Source organism: Notechis scutatus, chromosome 3, assembly GCF_049901735.1.
Source record: "Notechis scutatus isolate UNSWTSFEM ecotype Mainland chromosome 3, rNotScu1.2, whole genome shotgun sequence".
NCBI lineage: Eukaryota > Metazoa > Chordata > Lepidosauria > Squamata > Elapidae > Notechis > Notechis scutatus.
Window position 1 is genome coordinate 67,453,250 of NC_142011.1, and position 24,987 is coordinate 67,478,236.

General features: G+C 37.0%; 1 protein-coding gene across 9 annotated transcripts in view; it reads left to right on the forward strand.

The window, feature by feature from the left end:
* The window catches only part of FGGY (FGGY carbohydrate kinase domain containing), a 195,827-nt gene that overhangs the window by 84,805 nt on the left and 86,035 nt on the right, over positions 1-24,987 (forward strand). For 8 of the 9 annotated variants that reach the window (XR_015748593.1, XM_087960356.1, XM_087960354.1 and 5 more), the window contains exons 7-8: positions 10,250-10,378; positions 17,095-17,198. Coding sequence is in view for 8 of the 9 variants with exons in the window: in XM_087960356.1 (XP_087816482.1) it covers positions 10,250-10,378; positions 17,095-17,198 (233 nt within the window). In the remaining variant the exon portion in view is untranslated. The remainder of the gene's footprint in view (positions 1-10,249; positions 10,379-17,094; positions 17,199-24,987) is intronic. The other variant, XM_087960357.1, reaches the window with a different exon arrangement.

Sequence of the window (24,987 nt, forward strand, 5' to 3'; positions counted from 1 at the left end):
TGATAGAGGGAGTTGAAACTGCAGGAACCTTGGGCGAGAGTGACCATGTCATACTAGAATTCAACATAACACAAACACAAGCAACAGAACATAATGACACCAGAGTCTTGGATTTTAAAAGAGCTGATTTCAATAAACTCAGAGAGAACTTGGGAAAGATTCCATGGATGAAAATCCTAAAGGGGAAAACAACTCAAGAATTTTGGGAAAGTCTAAAAAGTATGATCATAGAAGCCCAGACCAGCACAGTACCACTGAGAAAGAAAAACAAGAAATCCAAGAAGAAACCAGCATTGGCTACACAAAGATCTCTTTGGCAAATTGAAAGAAAAAAAGGACAAGTACAAAAAGGACATACAACAAAGGCAAACTATCAGCAGACAGCCAGAATCTGCAAAGACGAAGTCAGGATAGCAAAGGCTCAGAACGAACAAAGACTTGCAACAAAAGTCAAAGATAATAAAAAAAGTTTCTTCCAACATATAAATAACAAGAAAAAAATCAAGGAAACAGTCGGTCCACTAAAGAGAGAAGATGGCAAGGAAGTAACAGGCAACAGAGAGAAAGCAGAACGGCTTAACTCATTCTTTGCATCCGTCTTCATTCAAAAAGAAGCTATAGCTCAACCCACCAAAAATGTAACTGTAAAAGACAGACCAGGAATAAAAGTTAAAGTAAGCAAAAAAAATAGTAAGAGAACACCTGTCTGATCTTGAAAACAAATCACCGGGGCCTGATGGATTACATCCCAGAGTTTTAAAGGAGCTGGCAGAGGTCATCTCAGAACCACTGCACCATATCTTTCAAAAATCCTGGAGCACCGGGGAACTACCAGAGGACTGGAAAAGAGCTGATGTGGTTCCCATCTTCAAAAAAGGAAAAAAAAAACAGACCCAGGAAACTATAGACCAATCAGCCTAACATCAATACCTGGGAAGATACTGGAAAAGATAATAAAAAAACAGATCTGCCAACATCTAGAAACAAGTAAAGTAATAACTAGCAGTCAGCACAGGTTTGTTAAAAACAGATCATGCCAAACCAATCTTATTTCATTCTTCAACACAGTGACTAAATTAGTAGACCAGCAAAATACTGTGGACATAATATATTTAGATTTCAGCAAGGCATTCAACAAAGTAGACCACAACCTACTTCTTGGTAAGCTAGAAAAAAGTGGAATAGATAGCACCACCACTAGATGGACTCGCAACTGGCTGACAAACCGTACTCAATAAGTAGTCCTTAATGAGTCTAAGTCTACATGGAGGGAAGTAAGCAGTGGGGTGCCACAAGGTTCTGTCTTAGGCCCAGTACTCTTCAATATCTTCATTAAGGACTTAGATGAGGGAATAGAGGGGGAACTTAAAATTTACAGCTGATACTAACCTGGCAGGAATAGCTAACACCCAAGAAGATAGGCTCAAAATCCAGATGGATCTTGACAGACTAGAACACTGGGCCATATCTAATAAAATGAAATTCAATATAGAGAAAAGTAAATTCCTACACTTAGGCAAGAAAAATCAAAAGTACACATATAGACTGGGTGAAACCAGGCTCAATAGCAGTAACTGTGAGAGGGATCTTGGAGTCTTAGTGGACAACCAGCTAAATATGAGCCAGCAGTGTGCAACAGCCGCCAAAAAAGCTAATGCAATCCTAAGTTGTATTAACAGAAGGATACAGTCAAGATCAAGGGAAGTACTAATACCACTCTATAAAGCTTTAGTAAGACCACACCTAGAGTACTGCATCCAGTTTTGGTCACCACATTATAAAAAGATGTTGAGACTCTAGAAAAAGTACAGAGAAGAGCAACCAGGATGATTAGGGGACTGGAGGCTAAAATGTACAACGAACGGTTGCAGGAACTGGGCTTGGCTAGTCTAGTAAAGAGAAGGACCAGGGGAGACATGATAGCAGTCTTCCAATATTTGAGGGGCTGCCACAGGAGGAAGGGGTCAAGCTATTTTCTAAAGCTCCTGTAGGCCAGACAAGGAATAATGGATGGAAACTGAACAAGGAAAGATTTAACTTGGAAACAAGGAGAAACTTTCTGACAATGAGAACAATCAATCAATGGAACAGCTTGTCCTCGGAAGTTGTGGGAGCGCCATCACTTGACACTTTCAAGAAGAGATTGGACTGCCATTTGTCAGAAATGGTGTAGGGTCTCCCACTTGGGCGGGGGGGGGGGGTTGGACTAGATGACCTACAAGGTCCCTTCCAACTCTGATTATCTGTATCTGTAATTAGATACTGTCTTCTAATATCCATTTGTAGGAAGGAACAGCCTTTCCAAGACTTATGAATGTGCTTACTCCTGTCTTGATGCTTTGACACTGAGGCTTCTTCTTGTGATTGTGAAGCTATTTCTTTACTCATATTTGGGTGCCTAACTCTGCCCATCAGAATGTTGCTTGGATGCTCAGTGTCCCAGATAGCTCAATAGGTAGGTAGATAGAAGTAAATATTGAAACCCACATGCAAAGCAAAGTGACTGGTATTTACCATCTTTATTTCTAAGAGTACAAAACCTCTGCTGGGCAATTTTTTTTCTCACATTCTAACAATAAAAAAATACACAAGGCATAAAACTTCTATGAGAAATTAAACCATTGTCACTTCTAACAATCACACAAAATAAATATCAGGTTTGAACTGATGTTAAGACTTGAAAGGTTAATATCAACACTGCTAAATGGACCAGTGTTGCACTGTGAACTAGTAGTATTCCTGCTTTGAAAAAATTAGTGACACATCCTTAAATTTATATAACTCTTAAGTGTTATATAATATATATAATATATATATAATTCTGACACAATATGATATAAGGTACCTCGATGTGGTTTCCAAAGTCACTGATCATGGAAACCCTACCTAAAGTTTCTACTGTCTTTCTCTCTACAGAAAGCAGAATCCACTGATCAAAATTATTAAGTCGCTATCCAGCAATTAGGAGATTTCATTATTATTCCTATATATATACCTATGGTTGAAAAGTACCAAAATAGGTAGACTTTAACAAATCAAATTCGGAACAAACCCTAAGTAGTATTTTGTATGGCTGTTGTGGTCAGGATGGTGAAATACATTTGTGTGTGTTCAGCAAAAATAACAAAAATGCTTTGACTTTATAAAAGAATAAGTCTTCATGAAAGAATATTGGAGCGCAATACAAAAACACACATAGTCATCTGATAATTACCAGCATTACAATTACCCACGGTAACTGAATAGATAAAAGAGTGACAATATGGCTAATATGAAAGCAACATATGTACAATATGTTCTCTTTATTTTGTTCTAACTATTTGTAATGGGGAGAACATCTTGTATTTACTGTTACAAATAAATAAGCAGGGAACATACATAATGTATGAGCAATGAAGCAACAGAAAGGAAGTAAATTGAAAAGCATAAATATTATTTTTTTACACAATAAAAAGCCCGGACAATAAGTAGGTCCTTGATCCTAAAAAAAATAACAAAATAAATATCACACGTGTTCTCTGGGAAGGTTTTCAGAGTTGCAAGGCTACCAGCCTTATTTTTCTGGTTAGCTTTTCATATTTTATATTATGACACCAATAAGAGCCTCAGGAATTGATTTAACTTTAAAGTAAAATATATATGGAAAGAGCTATTCCTTTAGATACTGTAGAGTTAAACCATAAGTGAATTTACTAATAGAAGTAGGATTTTGAAATGAGACCAGAAGTGATTTCGTGTTGGTATATATGTCATAATTCTGGAGTAATATAATCATATTGGCTGGATAGAATCAGTATTCTTATTGCCTTATTTATAGTAACTAAAGTTTCTGGAACATCTTTAGGAGCAGCCCCTTGATTAACACATTACGATAATCCAGTCATAAGCATGGATTAGTTGGCTTACCAACTCACGCTTCTTATAAAGGACTTTGTGCTACAGAGGGATATTTGTGCCTTCAACAATCAAGGTCTATCTGGAAACACGTCATTCTTCACTGAATCATCTTCCAATTCAGGTGTTTTATGGGTTCCCTATCTTTCCTTGTTAAATGAACTGGAGCGATAGATTTATTTATCTAGCTGACAGATAATTGCATTGCCTTGATTACTTCATTGTAACAAGCATAGGATCACTACACATAGCTGTGGCTTGAATTCACATTCCCTTGCAGTGCTTAAGAGATTTACAGCATTCTATAGTGTATAGAATTGATCATTTGCTCAGAAAGGAAAATCATCTAAGAAATTTCAGTATTTCTCAGAGGCTGCCTGGTCAATTTCCCCCTTATTTTCATGTTTTTTTAAAAAGTAAAAATATATAGCTAAGTTTTGATAAAACAAGGCAAATACATTCTTCAAATGTGATTTTTTTTATTCACTTGCAAGAAATAGTTTAGTCATATAGAGAGAATGAGTTAGGACAAATTGCAGAGCAAATGCATACAGAAATGCTGAAATTAATTGAGACTGAAAAACTTGTGGTGTTAAAATTCTTAAAAAGAAAGAGTTGAGAAGTTTATAGAACAAAATGATATCTAATACTGATGCATAGAACTATAGAAGCAAGGAGGAAAGTAGAAAAGATGAAATGTGCATCCTCTCTTGTGAAGCACATTGTTTCACCTTTTGTAGTTGTGTTGCAATATCACACATGGGATGCAAATATTTACTACCGGTTCTGTGGGTGTGGCTAGGTGGGTGTGGCTAGGTAGGCATGGCCATGTGACTGGGTGGGAGTGGCTTTGCTTTTTGCAGCAACCACCCCCCGCACTACTTTTTTTTTGCCTCCTGGGCCTCAGGAAGCCTCCGGGGGAGGTTTGCTCCAAGGAGGCTTCCCTGAGGCCCAGGAAGAAAAAAAGGAGGTGCGGGGAGCTGCACAGCATCCCCTGCGCTCCATTTTTTGCCTCCTGGGAACAAAAATGCCCCCCGCAGGAGACTTCCCTGAGGCCCAGGAGCAGAGGTGATATTCAGCAGGTTCTGATCAGTTCTGGAGAACTGGTAGCGGAAATTTTGAGTAGTTGAGAGAACCAGCAAATACCACCTCTGACTAGAGATTTTACTGTATCCTTCTCCTGCCACGCCCACCAAGCCACGCCCACAGAACCGGTAGTAAAAAAAAAGAATCCCACCACTGCCAAGGAGGCAAAAAATGGAGCATGGGGGGGCACACAGCACCCCCCCGCGTGCCCCTTTTTGCCTCCTGGGCCACAGGGAAGCCTCCTGGGTGAAGCAGTATGACAGCGGAATGGATCCCGGCACAGCTGATCGTTGGAACATCTGATTGTCGGGAGGGGAAAAAAAAACCTAAAGGAGTGACTGGGCAGGGGAGAATGCAGTCAGTGATGTTGGGCATGCGCACGATGTTGCGCATGAGCGATAAGGACCGACTGGGCAGGGAGGGGAGGGGCCAGCCAGGGGCACGATTTGCCAGTTCTCCGAACTGCGCAGAATCGTGACAACCAGTTCTGTAGGACTTGTCCAAACCGGTAGAATCGCACTGCTGCACACATACGTATCTTAGGGGTGGAGTATGCTTGTGTCAGGACATCATGATGGTCATCTCATTACTCAGAAGTATTGACTTTTGGGAAATGCCCCTGGGCAGGTATGGAGAAGCATAATGAATGGCATTGGTGTAAGCTAGATTTAAATGTATTTTGTTCTTTTTACTCCATGCTCTAATCTTATTTGTTTCTTGTTCAAGAGCCAATTTAGTCTAGTGATTAAGACACTAGGCTATATAAACCAACAGACTCTGATTTCTAATCTTGCCTTAGTGAGCTGGAGGGTGGGGCCAATCAATTTTCAGTCCACAAAGTGACTAGGATTTGTCATCCTTAATTCTTATAACTTGGCTGATTAAAAAGTTGGACCCCCCCCACCAAAGGAAAAAACTAGACCAAAAATACTATTATTTCTCATCCTTTTTTGATACTTGCAGAATGTTGCTTGTGACATTAGTTGTTTCTCAGAGGCCTTCCCTTAATTCTGAAAAAAAAAGACCTCTAAAGCTAGAAACACTATATCCAAAATTCTATTATTTTGCCACCATATTTTGGTAAAGATAACTTAAAGAACTGCAAAATGGGCATTGTAGATGGCACAGGTCCTTGATTGCCCATTTCTGCTTAACTTAGATCTAACCATAATGAATTGAAACCAAATGTAAGACTTTGATTGTGGTCCTATAACATATTACTATATATTTTTACTGAGAAGAGTTACTCAAAGTCAGTGGGGTTTACACTAAGACAAACACACCGTAGGGTTTCTGTAGGCGCCACTTTAACTTAACAAGTGACCTATTTTCAGATTCTTTTGGGATGGAGCAAATTTTAGTTCCACATAAATGGCTCTAGTTCTGCACAACAAATTAAAAGCATTGCTTGAATAAGTGGACATCTCATGGTTGAATCAACTGGACCCCTTTGCTGGATTTTTCTTTTGTTGTTTTTAAAGTCAAGTGTATATTGAAGTGTATCATGTTATTAAATATTAAGATAACTTTGGATCCTATGATTTACTTGCTCAGGTTAACCAGAGATTTGCCTGGTAAATAATTGGTTACCTTGGCAACTTCCTGGAAAGGTGGGAGGTGATTGGCATTATAGCACCTACGTTTTCTTTAAGCAAAACACAAGCCAAGCAAATTCCTCAGCCAGAATTTAGGCAAGAATAAAGGAAAAGGAAACAGTTCAGACAGCTTTTTCCTTTGGTAAACTTGCTTTTCACTTCACAGGGTGAAAGAAGCCTTTTCAAAAAATGAGATGTCAGCCACAAAAAAGAGATGGCATAAGTGAAGGTTTCACTGAAAGAAGGTCTCTGTCTCAAACAACTGAATGAGAACCCTCAATTTAATATATATCCAAGTTAAGATTACTTTTAGGTATCTGTGTTGGAAAATCACTCCTAAAATATTAAAATTTATTTATTTTATTTTATTTGGTTTGTCAATTGCTTACAAGATAATAGGTATAAGTAAAAACATAGTTATGAATACATGGATACATATAAGAAAAATAAAAGAAACAATAGGACAGGGATGGTAGGCACGTTGGTGCGCTTATGCATGATCCCTACAGACCTCTTAGGAAAGGGGTGAGGTCAATAGTAGAAAGTCTAAGGTTAAAGTTTTTGGGGTTTGAGGAAGAAATCACAGAGTCAGTTAGAGTATTCCAGACATTGATCACTCTGTTGCTGAAGTCGTATTTCCTGCAATCAAGTTTGGTGCGATTAACCTTGAGTTTGTATGTATTATTTGCTCTTGTACTGTTATGGTTGAAGCTGAAGTATTCATTGACAGGTAGGACATTGCAATGTATGATTTTATATACCATACTTAGATCGGACTGAAGGCGGTGTAGTTCTAGGTTTTCTAGGTCTAGAATTTCAAGTCTGGTGGCATAAGGTATTCTGCAAAGAGTAGAGGAGTGAAGAACTCTTCTTGTGAAATATTTCTGGACTTTCTCAACTGTGCTAATATCAGATACGTAATGTGGGTTCCAGACTGATGAGCTGTATTCGAGTATTGGTCTAGCAAATGTTTTGTATGCTCTAGTTAGCAGTGTGATATTACCAGAGAAAAAGCTATGTAGGATTAGGTTAACAACTCTTAATGCCTTTTTGGCTATGTAGTTACAGTGGGCTCTAGCACTTAGATCATTAGAGATGAGTATTCCAAGGTCCTTTACAGAGCTTGGATCATCAACAAGATCTTCACTATTCAGCTTGTATTTTATTTTCTGGTTTTTTTTTTTTTTTTTTGCCAATATGTAAGACAGAGCATTTATTTGTTGAGATCTGAAGTTGCCATTTGTTTGACCATTCTGATACATAGTCAAGATCTTTTTGAAGGGTAGCAATATTGTCTGTAGTGTTGAACAGCTTTACATCGTCAGCGAGGAGAATGCAGTTGCTCTTGATATGATCACATAGGTCATTTATGTAGAGTATGAAGAGAGTTGGAATTAAATTAGAAGAAGAACAAGTTAAAGAAACTATGATTGCTTGGGGGAAGAATTTTGGATATGGGATTGATTTAGAGAAATGGCAAAAATTGTGGTCTCAAAATTATAAAATGACAATGTCAACAGCATATAAAGAAAATTTGTATAAGATGTTTTACAGGTGGCATTTCCCCCCCGACAAGAATAGCAAGAATGTTCAAGAATAAATCTGAAAAGTGCTGGAAATGTCATCAGATACCTGGCTCATATTACCATATGTGGTGGACTTGTGAGGACGCTAGAAAATATTGGACTAGAATTCGCATATGGTTGGAAAAAATGACAAAGAAACATATAGATTTGAAACCAGAGATTTTTTTATTGGGAATCTTACCTGATACATATAATAAAAACTTAAAGTATTTGATTGTAAATGTATTAACAGCGGCTAGGATTGCTAAAAATGTATTAACAGCGGCTAGTATTTGCTAAAAATTGGAAGAATGAGAAAATACCATTAGAAGAAGAAATTATTAAGAAAATATTGGAATGTGCTGAAATGAGTAGATTGACATTTGAAATTAGAGAACAAGAAAATAAACAATTTTATGAAGTTTGGGATCTTTTTTATCAATGGTTAGATAATACAATATAATAATAAAATATTTAGAAACCTAGGAAATAATGAATATACATTTTTTTTGGTTTTGATAATATTTTGATAATATTTTATTAAGATAGACTTGGTATGATTTTATGATTTGTTATAAAATAAATTAACTAAACTATAGTTATCTCGCTTAAGTATGAATTAGTAAAATTATAGTCAAATGATTGTTTAATAATGATATTAGGATATATAATTGTTGATTGATAATATGAGTTATTATGTAATATAATTATTATGATGACTATGAAATGGATGCACAAAAAGGAGTGGTAAACCAACCGATACACTGTCTGTAAATTTATGAAGGATGATGATGTTTTTATGTTATGTTTTATGTTTTATGTGTTTTTGTTTGTTGTTAAAATCAATAAAACTTTTACTTAAAAAAAAAAAAGAGAGTTGGTCCTAGAACACTGCCTTGGGGGTCACCACTGTTGACAGGTACAGAATTTGATAGGACGCTCCCAATTTTGACCATTTGTTGTCTGTTTGACAGGAATGCTTCTATCCTGTTATGCAGGTGTCCAGAGATACCATAAGATTTTAGTTTTAGGAGTATAATGGCCAAATTAGAAGTCTGCTTTTAGTGCATTTATAGCACATTTGTTCTTCTTTGTCCTGAAGACAGACTTATTCTGCCTATTGTACAGATCTTAAGGTACATTTTTTTCTAGTAAACCCAGTGTAATCTCAAACTTTGGGGGATGTTAGCATTGGTTGGGCTGTTTTCATCTTCTCTGGAAATGAGGCATTCACTGAGGAGAATATGATTTCCACTCCTTGTTTGCTGACTCCATGTAGCATGTGGGTAGAAAAGCCTCCATATATTTAGCAAAATTATTTGGATGTGTATATTATTTTTGCTTGCTCTCTCAGATCTTTCAAGACAGTATGATCATAAAAGTCAATCTCATCTTTTTCTAAAATGCTAGAGGTTCAGAATCCCTTCAGGATAGGGGAATATACTGTACTGTCCATTAACTTCCATGTTTATGATTTGAAAAAGTAAAAGCAAAAATAAAAACAAAAGCAGGGACTTTCCCCCGTCATGTATTAATATTTGAGAGATCTTGAATATGATCTTTCAGTGGGTGATCCCACTTATAAAAAAAATTACAAAACTAACTTTTTAAAATTTTAACCAGTGTTTCTTACACTTTTTTCTTTCAGGACCCTGATCCACTTTTAAAAATTAGGGAAAATGTCTAGATAGTGTTTGTTTACATGGGTTACATTTTATTAAATTTAAATTTGATGCTTTTGCTGCCACTATTGCTTCTCACAATTGTTTGCTCGGATTTTAATATTATGTACATTATAATACTATATGCACTACATTATTTTTCAACATAAACTGGCAAATAATGTTAATTTTGGACCTCTGAGTGGATTTTGAGGGACTTCCCAGGAATCCTCAGGCCGCACTTCAAGAAACACCCAGCTAGACTTTTTGTTCCTTTGGCCCAGTTCCTTTGCCATGATTAATATCTTATGTATATATGTTTGAGAATAAACTGCAGTATTACACCTGCTAAATAAAAAATAAGTTGTCTCAGTATAGGGACACAGTGAACTATGATTTGTTTCAGCATTGTAAGCCTTTGCTCCCCCCAACCCTTGTTTCTGCTTAGGAAATGAAGTTCTCCCTCCAGGAACTCCAGTTGGAAATGGATTAACAGCGGAAGCTGCAGAAGATCTTGGTCTGTCTAAGGGGATTGCTGTAGCTGCCTCTCTTATTGATGCACATGCTGGAGGATTAGGTACTCTGTGATATGATTGTTGGTTTTGTCATGCTGTTGCATCACAGAATAGGATCGTTCTGCATTTTAAGTTAGATCGACTAAACCAGGGATGTCAAACTCGCAACGTCACATCATCCTGTAACGTATTGGGGTAGATGTGGCCAGCACATGATGCATCTGGCCCATGGGCCGTGAGTTTGACACTCCTGGACTAAACAGATACAATAATTTTGTGCATAGGCTGTTGCAGCCAATTTTATATGGAGCTACCTCTGAAGAAATCTCAGAATTTCCAACTGATTAACATATGGCGCCATTTGCTAGCAGCATTATACCTATGCTGTGGTCCATTGCACTGATTACAGGTTGCTTCCAATTCAGAGGGTTAACTATCTTTAGCACCTGCTGAACTCTCTCTTCTGCCAAAATTTGGCTGGTCCTGTGTGGTCTCTGAAGGATGGCATGCTAAAGGTCCCATAGAAAATGAGGGAGATGGGCAATCAACCAGTGGTCCTTCTGAGTGGTCCCCTCAGCCTTTTAGAATATCTTAGCTTTTGAGATAAGGAATGCCATTAACCTCTTGTCCTACAATAAAATCCAGAAAACATGTCTATTCTACAAAGTGTATGAATGTCGAAGATTCTAGGACTATTTTAGTTCAGGGAGATGAGACAGTCATATTTTACGGGTTGTTGTTATTTTTGATTGTAAACCACCTCAGGTCCATTTATGTAGATATTATAGATATTCTCACGAATGAAAGCAAATATGCATGTCCCATTATAATGTTGCAGGATCTGATCTGGGTTGGAAATTTTGTCTTCTAACCAAAGAGAAGTTTTCTGAAGTTGGGCTCCAGCATGAGTCCGAAAACTCGGAAGACAAAACCTGTGGTCCCAGTGACCAACCCAGATTGGGTCCCGCAGGTTAGAGATAAGTGGGTAAATAAATAATTAAATAACCTATTAAATAAAACTGGTGGCAGGGAAGGCATTGGAAAAAAAACCATTAAGAAAATATTTGTTGATTTCATTTAATCAATTTGTTTATGATATCGTGAAAGACTATAGACAGCCTATGTCCAGTAACACCAAATAAAACAATATACTACACAAAAACAACAATCAGAAATAATACCTTGAATCTCTAATTTATGGCACCTTCTGTTCTGAGAGGTCTACAAAAAATCTGCAGAAGACATAAAATGTAAAGTATTGAAGAGCACTAAATAATATAGTTAACAGATTGACAAAAAAAATGAGAATATCCTGAGTACATGATAGTTGTTCAGAGCAGTCCCATTGCTACAGTTGTCTGTTCCTGTGTGATGACCCGAGGGGTGGCACAAAAGCAACAAAGTCATAAAAATAGGTAAAGTCCCTTTAATACCTCCAACTTGGCTCCCAATGTCCAGTTATCCTTGGCTGGAGATCAAAGTCTTCCAAAAACAGTCTACAAAGGGAAGAAATGCAGGCCAAACCCAAAGTACAGATAAAGTATAAATAAAAAAACCAACACAAACCACGCTGATGTAATTAACACGACAGGCCAGCATAATAAATTGCAGACTTCCAAAAGATAATGAAGCACACACAGTTGGGAGGACGCCAAAACCCAGATAAGCCCCGACAAAAGATAATGCATAGTTTGCTTCCAGCAAGGTGCTGTGTGCAAACACCCTTCTTATATCCTGTTCTCCCAGCTGCAACTAATGAAAGGGATCAAGGCCTTTTTCTCTCTCGTAAGCCACGTTGTTTCCTTTTCCGTTCCTCCCTGCATGCCCTAGGATGAAGAGGGGTGGCCCTGGGTCTTCCTCTGAATGCCCAGCCGGACTGTGCCTTTCCCGCATTTCTTCCATAGCCACTCCCTGTCAGCTCCTCAATCTCCCCCTCAGAATCAGACTCCAACAAGGGGATAACATCCTGTGATATTGCTCAATAAGGGCGTTCACATTTTTATCTTCTGTTTGATTACAATATATTGAAAGTGAATACTTTCTGCAGTGCAAATGTTTTCCTTGTTAGAGCATACATGTGTTACTGAAATAATGGGGATAAAAATAGATTGAACCACTGTGTCTTTTGCCTTATAAAGTTTAATTTCAGTACATTGTTCAGCTTGCATCCAGTACAGATACAGCATGATCTTTTTTTTCCCCCTCTCCTTCTGTTGCTTCACATGACTCCAGATCTGTTCTGGCATATGAAGCAGATTTGGTCTACATTTAAAATTCTGATGTACTAGCAGATGTCTGTTTCTATATATTATAGATCTTCATGTCTAAAGTACAGTTTCTTAGCCCTGGTCATTTAATGTTTAATAATTTATTCCATCCCATATTGTTCCAAGAAATATCTTGATGGTCAAATGAAAATTTTTATCTGCTTTGAAAATAATAATAATTCATTAGGTCAAGTTAATTGGACAGAGAATAAGTAGCAGGTAATTCAGCTGATATATAATATATCTGATATATAATATATCTTTCTTTGAAAAATAGTTAATTCTACTTTTCAGGATAACCAGTATCAGGTTTAGCGCATCTACCTCTCTGGAAAGAAGTTTTGAAAACAGGGAGAGTTTTTCATTCTTATTTGTTAATAAATTCAAATGAATTCTAGACTTCTGGAATATAAACACAGTTCCTTCTTTCTTTAGTCGATTTGGTGCGGATCAATTGTTCAATTTCCAGGCATAAATTAGAAATTCTTTAAAATACTGTTTTGTCATGTTTAGAAACAATGCAAAACTGAAAGGAAAATTTGGGAGAATTCTCTGAGGATCTATAGCCCCCTCTCAGTCTCTTTATCCACTTACCAGTAGATAGATAATTTTTTAAAACTTTCTTCTTTACTTCCTATCCATTTGTTTTGTACACTACTGTGGAAGTTAATTACAAAGCAAGAAAGAGGATAGGGAGATTTCATTCTTTAGTGATTGATTTAATGTGCTAGAAACCTTGGACAATCATTGGGTTGAGAAACCTTGGACAATCATTGGGTTGATGTATGCAAGTTGTTTTCCTTATCTTATTTTCCACTATTACTTTGATTGAAAAGAAATGGTGGCTGCTTTATAGATTCAGTAAGTTATTTCTGTATACAACTGCCTACTATTTTTGCTACACAGACAGTACCCAATTGTGTGCAATATTGGTACAGAATTGATTTGAGGACCTGTTTCTCTGATTAGTTTTCCTTTTTAAAGAAATACACATTATATAACAGGCTCTTTGTGCGATTAGACTCTTTTCAGCCTGAATTTCTGCATATAAGAGTGCTTGCATTTTGATATTCAGGAATTCTGTTTTACAGAATTAAGTTTTATCTCAGTTGAATATGTGCTAGTGCTTCATTCCCTAGTGATTAGGAATACAGCTGACTTCTCTTTCCGTTATTGTTAACAATGCCTGTCAGAAGGTTTACAACTAAAAATCACTGTACATTATGCAATGCAAGTATACAAAATTATGGAAAATTCCTCAAATAGAAATTCCAAATCTGCAGAATGTGAATGTCTTCTTAAATGGAAGATAAAGAATGTCTTCTTTATAAATGAATATCATTTGAAGAATCAATAAAAGGATCAATAAAAAGCTTCATTCTTAATATATGTGGTCTCAGTAAAGGATAGATTTACTTTTGTACAAACAAATGTGTGTGAAGTTTATATAAACACAAATTAGTTGATAAACTGTAACAGAAATCAGCATACAGTAAATAATGATGCGGCTTGATTTAAAATGTCATAGTTGAACTTAAGTTTGAATATCAAGAGATGAAAATAATTGCCCACAGTCACCTCAAAAGATAATCTCTCTGTAAAGACCCAATCAATATTTTAATATACACTTCACTTAAAATCCAACAGGATTCCATTTTAAAAATGTTTTGATATTAAAAAGAGAGAGATTTAATGTAGATGCATGTGTTTATTTTAGAAGTGAAAGATGCCATGCTTATTGACAAAAGCATCTTATTGACATTTTCCTTTTCAACATTCAGCATTGAGATTTGATTAAACCTTAGTTACTGAAAAAAAATAATGATAAAAGATCAACACTCATTTTAATATAGTTCCACAGTCATTTGCATTCTGGTTTAAATTAAATGTTGAAATTAAAGTAGAGCTATATTTAGAGTTTCTTAGAATCTATACTGTTGCTTGAAGTTTTAAGACTGAATCCAGATATAACTTAGTTGTAAAAAAAAACAGTAGAACCCAGCGTCATGGTTTAGTTGCTGTTTATGTACTGTTCACCTCTTTTGGTAGGACATATGGAGAAACCTTAAGTATGTCTACTGAGAACAACCCCCAGATTTATTTATTTAGAATTTATCCAAAGAAATTTCATAGAATTACAAGTTGAATCTTTAATTACTATAGTCTGATTATTCAAAAAGATTATAACCATATTTTGTTGATAGTACTGCCTTCAGAAGTGGAGACTGTGTTTAGAAGTTTCGTCTTGTTTCTGCCAGCAGTTTTCACAGTCAGTTCACATAAAAACTAAAGAAGTAAACAATCTAAGAATTAGCATCAAAGCTTTAGTGAATGTTTAGATATTATTTACAGTTAAATGAAGTAGTCATGTTTTAAACTGAAATTCAGAATCAGTAAGAACAAATGAAGGGTTTCTTCGGCCTGGAATGAAGTCTCTAATTCAGCATTTTCCTTAACTCAAGACTAGGACAGGGGTGTGAAACTCATGGCCTGCGGGCTGAATGCATCACATGCTGGCCACACCCACACCTGGTTTAGCGAACAGAAAAAAGTCACGATACGCCACGTAATGTCGATGTGACAATGCGAGTTTGACACCACTGAGCTAGGAAGACCAACTCATTTAATAGGGCATGAAGAAAACAGTTGGATTGCACCTGGCACTCTGATCCTAGAAATTCCATTAAAACATGATGGCTGATAGAGCATCTTCCAAGAATTGTCTGTAATTTTTTTTAAAGTATTCTGGAAGCAACTGAAATGGAGGGCTTTTGAGATTATAAATGTTATAAATGTGCTTGATAACGCAAAATATCCTTTTAAAGCTATCTGTTAGGTTTCATACAAGCACAGCTGTAAATCTGAGCTTTCTAGACATTTAATCCTTTATTCAGGAATCACTGTACTTGGCAGAATGTTCATAGACTTGACTCAGCAGAATTAATCTGTTCATTGCAGACAAGAGTAAAGGCATATTCACATAGAAATCTGCCCACTTCAGGACACCCAAATCACATTCAATATGAATGTCTATGCTCCAGGGTTTAAGTGTCAGGCCTTTTCTTTCCTTGGCTGTTCTTTTGATGCCTTTGGAAGGCACCTGATGTACATTGAAATAACAGTTGTTTTTAGCACAGGAACAACTGGTTCTTACCTTGCAGCCTTATTAATTATACTATAAGCCAGCAGACCTCTCTACATCTTTACTAGAGCATATTTTATAATACAGTTATACATTATATAAACAGCTATTTTCCTTTGGACTCTCAGTAATTTTACTGGAAAAGTCCAGGTTCCATGAAAGAAGAATAAGATCTCTTCTTCTACTTTCTGATTTTCTGAATTCAAAAACACCCAATGATTTAGCTTGATATGCATATGCAACTTAGAAGGGAGCAAAGTAGCAAACAAGAAGTCAGTACGACTACTATATTTCTGAAAATAGGACCTAACTGGAAAATAAGCCCCAATGCGTCTTTTGGAGCAAAAGTTAATATAAGAGCTTGTCGGAAACAAGGGTATATTGCCTCATCATTTTTTATTTTGAAATTCTGCAGATATAACTAATATACACACTTTCTACTACCAGATTTGAAACTTGTATCTCCTATAGACCTAGGGTATGTCTAGTGGTGGGATTCAAAACTTTGTACTACTGGTTCTGTGGGCATGGCTTGGTGGGTGTGGCCATGTAACTGGGTGGGCGTGGCTTTTTTGCCCTTTTTTTTGCTTTTTTACAGCCACCCCCCCATCTGTTTTTGGGGGCCTTAGACAAGCCTCCTGTACAGGGTGTTTTTAATACCAGGAAGCTCCCCTGGGGCTCAGGAAGAAAAAAAAGGGAACCTGGAGGGGGTGCGCAGCTCCTCCCCTTGCTCCATTTTGGGGCCTTCTGGGCCTCAGGAGCCTCCTGGGGGGCGTTTTTGCTCCCAGAAGGCTCCCCTGGGGCTCAGGAAGGCAAAAAATGGAGGGGGGGCCTGTGCCCCTCTCTTGATTTTTTGCCTTCCTGGGCCTCAGGGAATCCTCCTGGGCGAAGCAGTAAGACAAGCTAGGGGAATCCCAGCACAGCTGATTGTATGAACAGCTGATTGTTGGAAGGGGAAAAAAATAACCTTAAGGGGCGAGCGTCAAGTGGGCGGTGTGGGTGAGCATCAGGTGGGTGGGGCAAGCGAGCCAGCAGCGACTGGGCGACCGGGTCGGGGACGTGGCCAGCCAGAATTTAGTACCAGTTTGGTGACCCACGCCAAATCCTTGCTACCGGTTCGCCCAAAATGGTGCGAACCGGCTGAATACTACCATTGGGTATGTCCAACCATAAATCTTATTTAATTCTCCTTGTTCTTATTTTATGGCTTCATCCTACTGTTTAGCAGACTTTTCGCTATATTTTGCAAGGACAAGAAAATTGAAATATAGGCTGGTTTTTAAAAAATATTTGGCAGGTTTCTCAACAAATATCACTTAAAAGTTTCATTTTGCCTGAAAGGCCAGTTTTCTTCTTATTTTTATACCAGGTATGATTGGAGCCAACGTGAAAGGATATAACTTGCCCTGTGAAAATCAGCCAATTACTTCCCGACTGGCTGTAATATGTGGGACATCATCATGCCACATGGCAGTAAGTTCATGGTAGTAAAATACCAACTGTATACATTTAGCTGATGAAAAATGAACTTTTTAACACCTTTTAATTTCTGTTATACTCTGTTTTGAATTGTAAGGATTTTGAGGCTATTGTTACCTTCACAGGTTTATATATCATCATGAATTTGCCATAAAGCAGTCGCCATAATAATAGTAGGCAATTAGTAGTGTGGAAAAGGCATATAATATAAAAGCAGTTTAAAAATTATTCTATTTTGATTTTAACTGGGCATTATGAAATTATACCCATGACTTGGACTCTGAGTAACCCTTGATGAAGGTTGATGATGCTACTCTGTAATGGAATATTTAATGTCTTTAGAAAAGTCCCATAGACTTCCATGTCTCCCACCTCCTTACTTAATCAATATAAATCTTTCTTTCTTTGAGAGCTCTAATGATCTATAAAATTTTGAGACAGATTGTGGCTCCAAAAGAGGCAGGATAAGCCATTTTTTCTTCCATAATTTTTCTCAGTGAATTACTGCGAAAGCTTTTCCCTGGAGTTTTAATTACAGCTCAGAGTGTCTCTTTTTAAAATTAATATTGTTAAGCCTGAAGTCAATCAATTTTTGTGATTAGCTTTTCTATCACTTTTTATTCATTTAGAAATTATTTATGTTAACTGAATCATTGGATGAAATTTAATAAAATTGATGCATACGAAGCAAAAATGGTTAGGTACACACGTTCTCTACTAATTATAGTGTAAACATTTTGTATGTCTTTATATAAATTATATGTGTGGTATAAGAGTTTTGTAAACTGGTATTCGTAGTCACACATACATGTGTGTGCTTGCATGCAGGAAAAAAGCTACAATAATGTATTACTTGCAACAATAATCTAGTACCTTAGCATTCAATTATAAAGAAAATAATTTTGACCCAGCTGTTTAGATATATGAGGTATTGCATGAATTATAGATCCTAGCAAAAGAAGTATTTGAGTCTACATGTGCCCTACATAATTTTGTGGTGGTGGGAAATTCTTTTGAACTCAGTTTGGAATAAACTCAGGCCAAATAAATCCACCTGGAATCATTTTCTTGTCTTATTCCTTGTTCATCTTTCCTTTCTTATGCTCCTATCTCAAACTCATGAGGAAGTAAACAGGACAGTTGGTAGCGTTGAAGTTTTGGACTTGAGTCTTTAGTCTTCAAAGTACAGGTGGTCATTTAGTGTCCGTTCTAAGTTACAGCAACACTGAAAAAAAGTGACATACGGCTGTTTTTCACAGTTACGACCTTTGCAGCATCCCCATGATCATGTGATCAAAGTTAAGATGCTTGGTAACTGACTCATATTTATGACCATTGCAATGCCCTGGGGTCATGTGATCCTCTTTTGCAACCTTCTGGCAAACAAAGTCAATGGGGAAGTCAGGTTCACATGACAATGATGTTACTAATTTAAATACCGCAGTGATTTGCTTAACAACTGTGGCAAGGAAAGTCATAAAATGGGGCAAAACTCACTTAACAAATTTCTCACTTAGCAACATACATTTTGGGCTCAGTTGTGGTCATAAGTCAAGGACTACCTGTATACTGACAAGAAACAAAGGGCAAAGTGTTTTCAGCATTTAAGTACTGAGTGTTGCTCCAATAATGTATCTATGTGACTGCTAAGAGCCAGCACCAAAAATTTCCTTGGTAGCACATAATCGTCATAATGAATTTCTCTTTAAGAAAGTTTTTTCATAGGGAAAAAAAAGAACTAAGTTTTCATCGGCACATGTTATATATCACCGTATAATGGGAAATTACCATTGTGTAACAATTGCTATTGTTAAGGTTGCTGACTTGTTGTTCCAGGTGGGTCAGTAGAATTAATTGCATTGTCAGAATAGTCAATGTGGTAGTCAGTGCGGCTATTTATTTAACTAATTAATTTGTTTATACATCATATTTATATAGCTACCCATCTCACAAATTTATGTCTCCTGGTGTCACATAAAGAAGAGACAGTCATAAAAAACTAACAATTAAAAATTTAGCAATTAAAACATAAAGTTATTGATAACTATTGTTATCTTTTTACGTACTTAATTTGTCTTTTTGTTTTAAATGTTATTAAAAATAGAATAAGACCTATTTCAGTAAGTCTACATCATGATTAGCAAATTTACACATTGACCCCAAATGAATCTGTCCACAATAATTGCTTACCTTGTTCAACTTTCATGACATAAAGAAAGAATGGACTAAACAAGCTCAGATGTAAACAGACTGGGATTTCCAAGGCTTCCAGCATTAATTATCTTCATTTTGCTGAAGGGCACAGTATGTGGACTGGTGGGTTAAGATTGTCCCAGAGTTCCTTTGTTTTCTACATAAGAAAGGGGAAAAATGCGATGGGATAGACAACACAATGATGTCCCAAGGTTTTGGAAAACACAAGCTGGCTCATTGTGTAACAGAATACAGCAGTAGCTTGGACTAGAAAGTAAAGCGGCTTAATAAAGCACAAAGGTCCCAGTTATTAGTATAGATTCTAAAATATATCTGGCTAAATTAATTGGTCCTTTGGTCTCCAGAGTCCAATCACACAATTTCAAAGAACAAAGCCTAAAGAGCAATTTTCAGTTATGTATAATTAATGTATGTTATATATGGCTGGCTATCAATACAAAGTAGGTAATTGGAAATGTAAATAATGTACAGAAGTAAACCGAATCAAAGGGTGTTTGTCAGTCATGCTGAAAATGGGGCATGCAGAGGTGGCGATAGATGGGGGCAGTGATCGGCAGCAGTGGCGGCAATGGGTGGCAGTGATCCCCGTAGCCTGGAACAGCTAGGTAATCAGCGGTATTCTGGGAGGCCTGTCCAACTACCAATCAGCTGCTTGTGCTAAATCAGGCTGTGCTGAATCTGACCAGACTGTTTGCTGCAAGGAGGCAAATTGCTGGGAGGCAGAGGCTGAAGGGTGGGGGGCCGATGGGTGGGTAGCGCTTTGGCAACATTCTCTATAAGACGCACAGATATTTCCGCCCACTTTTTTGCGTCTTATAGTGTGACAAATATGGTAATTCATATCTGAGGCCATAATGTTGTACACAACAACCTGAACAGAAAACAACTGAATATGCTTTTAGGATTGCACTGTAAATATGTTCCGGCCTTAAAATATAACTTTCCCCCCCACCTTTATTGTAACAAGCAATGCAATTTTCTACTCGTTGAACAGTGACAAACCTGGAGTGAATATTTGAAAGGTTTTTGGTTGAAGGACTCTTTTATCTGTATCTATTTATACTGGGCCAACAACATAGAGCAATTGTATATGTCTTTTTAATGAGATATATATGCAGCTGCAGTTGGTTGAAATTAACTGCACCTTTTTTTAATTAGGGCTATAAAAATGTAAGTTTATTATCCTCCATGTTTTTGTTAAAAAAACCTTTCTATACGTTTCTCCTTTTTATCCAAGGACCCTGAGGGCAATAGAGATGAATCATCAGGTTTAATTTAATGCAGTAGGAGAGAGACCTGTGTGGTCAAGTTGGCATGAAACAGTGGCTTTGATCTACTTCAGGTGCACTGAGCCCCAACCAGCCAGCAACAATAATATCTTTGTGAGATGATCAGAGCAGAGAATGAAATAGAGTGGTGGGGGGAACGGCCTGAATGAAAATTCAAGGCTTTCCTTTGTTGTGGTTCTGGCAAGCGAAAAAGTCAACTGTCAGGAGAAATTCAGCAAACATAAAACAGGGTGAAAGTGCAATGGTCAAGTAATGGGCTTCTTTCAAAGAATCTTAACAAGAAAGCATTCAAGATAATTTGTTGGGTTCCCATATTTTCCTACAAATGTGGCTGGGAAGTGCCATAGAAGAAGGAGGGAAAAAAAATACAACGAGAAGTGTTGGAACTCTTAATCTGGTAAATAGGAGGACTTTGGTAAGTTTATGTGCTTATAAAATTGTAATATGTACACTAGGTTTAAAAAAACCCAAATCTTATTAAATCATGTAGTCTACCAACTAGCCAAAAAACCTCTGCAAATTAAATAAAGGAAGGTTTTCAATTTATCCCAGTCATTAGGCTTTTAATCAATAAAAGTTCTTAAAATTAATCTTCTGCCTTTTTTTAATGCATTGATATAAGGCATTCCCAAATTGATTACAGTTTACTAGGGATCTTTAAGATTGCTAAACAAAGATCCCATCTGGATTGCTCTGTTTGTGGAGATCAAAATAACTCTTTTGTCATTCTGAAAGCAGAAACAGACTTGTGTCCCCCCCCACTCCTGTTCTTTCTCCCATTTAACATTTCTATATTAGACTGACCCTGGTTGTTAAATTTTTATTAGCTGTAGGATGTGATGAAGGACTGGGATGACTTATTCTTACTTACTTTCCTAACATTGAAAAAAGGTAGTTTCTTATGCTGAGGTTGGAGAAAAAAAATATCACATTGGATTTCTCCCTAAATTCAGAGACTTTAGATGGCAAAATCTGACCTAGTATGGTCCCTAACCTTAGAATGGGGCTAGAACCTCAAAATACATGGTCTATTTTTATTTTGCAAAACTCCCTTGAACATATGGTTAATTATTTTGTAATATTGCAATAAGATATTCGCGCATAAAAATGAAGCACAAAGCCTCCTTCCAATTTTCCAATCCAGTTCAAACATTGATTAAAAAATAGTATTCAACTAATACTGTGTTCAAGGACCAAGGATGATTATATGGAGTTAAATTTATATTTCTTAGAACCATATAAATAGCTTTCATTCTTTCCTAACTTCCATACAGTTTATTTGTATCTCATGCTTATGTTTTCTTCTAAGTGTGCATTTACAAAGTTCATGCTGACACAGACAGAAAGGGACAATTGTTAAATCATGCAATTTGTGCAGGCACTCCACCCAGTTTCTGAATTAAGTCTGTGTTTTCAGTTTGGAGCTGATGGCTTTTGGCCTGAAAATCTTGCAGTAACTTAATTTTCTCTGATTTTATCTTTTGGACTGTTAAAAGGTCCCCTTAAAGATCAACAGGATATAAGAACCGAGGGATTGCTTGGGTGAATCTGTGTATTATAAATATCTCCAAGGTTCTCAGTTTAGTTCAAAGGGATGTCCTTTGCCTGGTTTTGTTTATATCTTTTTAAAAAACAAACTCCAAGCAATTGTGCATTTTCTGACTTGGTTGATTTCCCAGCGACTCACACAGTGCTCTTTTTTGCTCCACGATATTCACTCAAGCTGCCAGCTTTGTTTACACAAATAGAGCCTGGAGCACGTTTTCAGCCTTAGAGCTTGCACAGTACGTGTCTTTCCAGAACATCCTGGGGTGGAGACCGCAGAGGCATGCTGGCTCAAAGTGTTCCTACAGGCTGATTTCTGTAATCTCAGTAGGAGCCAGACCAGCGAGTGGTTTTAGTATATGTTGGCTGCAATTTGATGGCAGAACATGCCACATTGCAAAAGCATCAGGCTTCTCAAATCATTACTGTGACGAAGTTCTTGGCTGTGCTAGAAAATGTCCGCATAGAAAGGAAATACGCTGCTGAATTTGATTGCATTTTGGGTAGTTTTCCCCAGGACCCACTCAAAATCTGCATGGTGGATTTTCATGTTGTATTATTCACTAGCTTTTATGTTAGGCAGTTTAAATGTGTGATCTTGAAGAGGATGGAGTCAAATGCCTGGGGCAAAGAATTTTTCAGCCAATTGGCCATAACCCAGCGATTCACAAAAGCAGCAATTTGTTGTCCCCCACTACGTTAGTACAGAGGATGGTGAATGAAGTGAGAAATGCTGCAGGAAAATGAAAACAACCCCTCCCCAAAAATCTCATAAAAATAATGCAGAACCATGAATCTACAATTATTCAAATCCTGGTTTTTCTCAGTATTCTGTCTAACGTAATAGATGAATGTTCACATGTGACAGCATTTTATAACTTAAACTATGCTACAGTTATTTGTTTAATATAAAATATGCATGAATATTATCACATTGCCAGTGTAGAAATAAAATGGTTTGATACTTAGCAGAGATATTTTGCTTTTTGTTAAAAAAAAAAACTGGTATGGAGAACATCTAGCATGAGACGCGAACATTTAATATATATAAATGTTCCCAAATATGGAAAGTTAATACAGGATTTTCTCATGAATAACACATTTAAAAAGGAAATCCTCATGGAGGATTAAATATGCATTACATATACAAAGTATATCTTGTATTAAGCATATGCAGACGAAGTATTAGTTATAAATATACCTTTTGTAGCAAATCCTTTGTGCTTTGTATGTTTCCCCTCAGGAGGAAAGCAGTACAGATAATCCTCAGCTTATAACCATTCATTTAGTGACTGTTTGAAGTTACATAGCACTGAAAAAATGGTGACACACAACTAGTCTTTGTACTTACAACTGGCACACATCCAATGGTCATATGATCAAAATTTGGGCACTTGACAACTGGCATGTATTTTGAATGGTTGTAGCATCCCAGGGTCATGTGATCACTAAAAGAGCTGTGGTGACTCAGTGGTTAGAATGCAGTACTGCAGACTACTTCTGCTGACTGCCGGCTGCCAACAGTTTGGCAGTTTGAATCTCACCAAGCTCAAGGTTGATTCAGCTTCCATCCTTCCGAGATGGTAAAATGAAGACCCAGACTGTTGGGGGCAATATGCTGACACTATAAACTGCTTAGAGAGGGCTGTAAAGCATTGTGAAATGCTATGTAAGTCTAAGTGCTATTGCTATTTGCAACCTTCCCACTGGCTCCTAATAAGCAAAATCAATGGGGGAAGTTAAGTGGATTCACGTAGCAACTGAAATGATTAACTTAACAATTGTAATGATTCGCTTAACACTATTGCAAAACAAGATGTAAAATTAAGCACAATTCACTTAACAACCGCCTTGCTTGGCAATGGCCATTCTGGTCCCAATTGTGGTTGCAAATTGTTCACTACCTTTATATCTCTACAGAATACAAGAGTAGTCAAACACATAGCTATCTCTTAGTTGTACTGTTTTGTTTCATTCCACTAACTGGGAGCTGCCAGATCGGACTTGCTATACATGTACTTACTTTGTTCATGAAACAGGATCCAGGCATAATTCATAATCCCCTATTTACAACTTTCCTATTTTTCTGACTACGAATTCTGCCTTTTCTTTACACACATGCAGTGCATATGTATATAGTCTAAAGATAGAATAATGTGCAATTAATAGAAGCTCTTAGAGCTCTCCATGTGACAACTGTGTTAAACAGAGATTACTCTCAATGATGCATAGACATTTCTGTTTGAAGGCTCTACCTGATCTTGAAAGTTGTGCTGGGAAGCTACATTTCATAAAGTGGATGGGACTTGGATGAAAAGTGGTTACAACAACAGCAATTGGACATATTATGGTTAAGACCTTAAATGCACACAGTGTTCTATTTCTTTTTTGTTCTGAAGTAATTGCCTATAAATTCAGAAAAAAATGGAAGACTTAGGGCCTATTTATCCTAAGGACTTCTCATATCTAATGTTGTGTTATTATCTATAATCTACTAAAATTCTCATTCCTGTAACATTTAACTGGGTGAAATGGTGGATTATGGGTCAATAATTTTTGAACCAATGTACCTCAAATGGGCTAAAACTATAGAATACATCTAAAATCCAGGACCCAAGAGAATGAATTTGAGGAACCTGTGGCTGCTTGAGTACTTACCAAGCTTTTGCTTCAGCTCTGCTAGGCTGCTTCAGAGGTCACACAAAGTTCATTTTGAATGTTCCATAACACTTTCC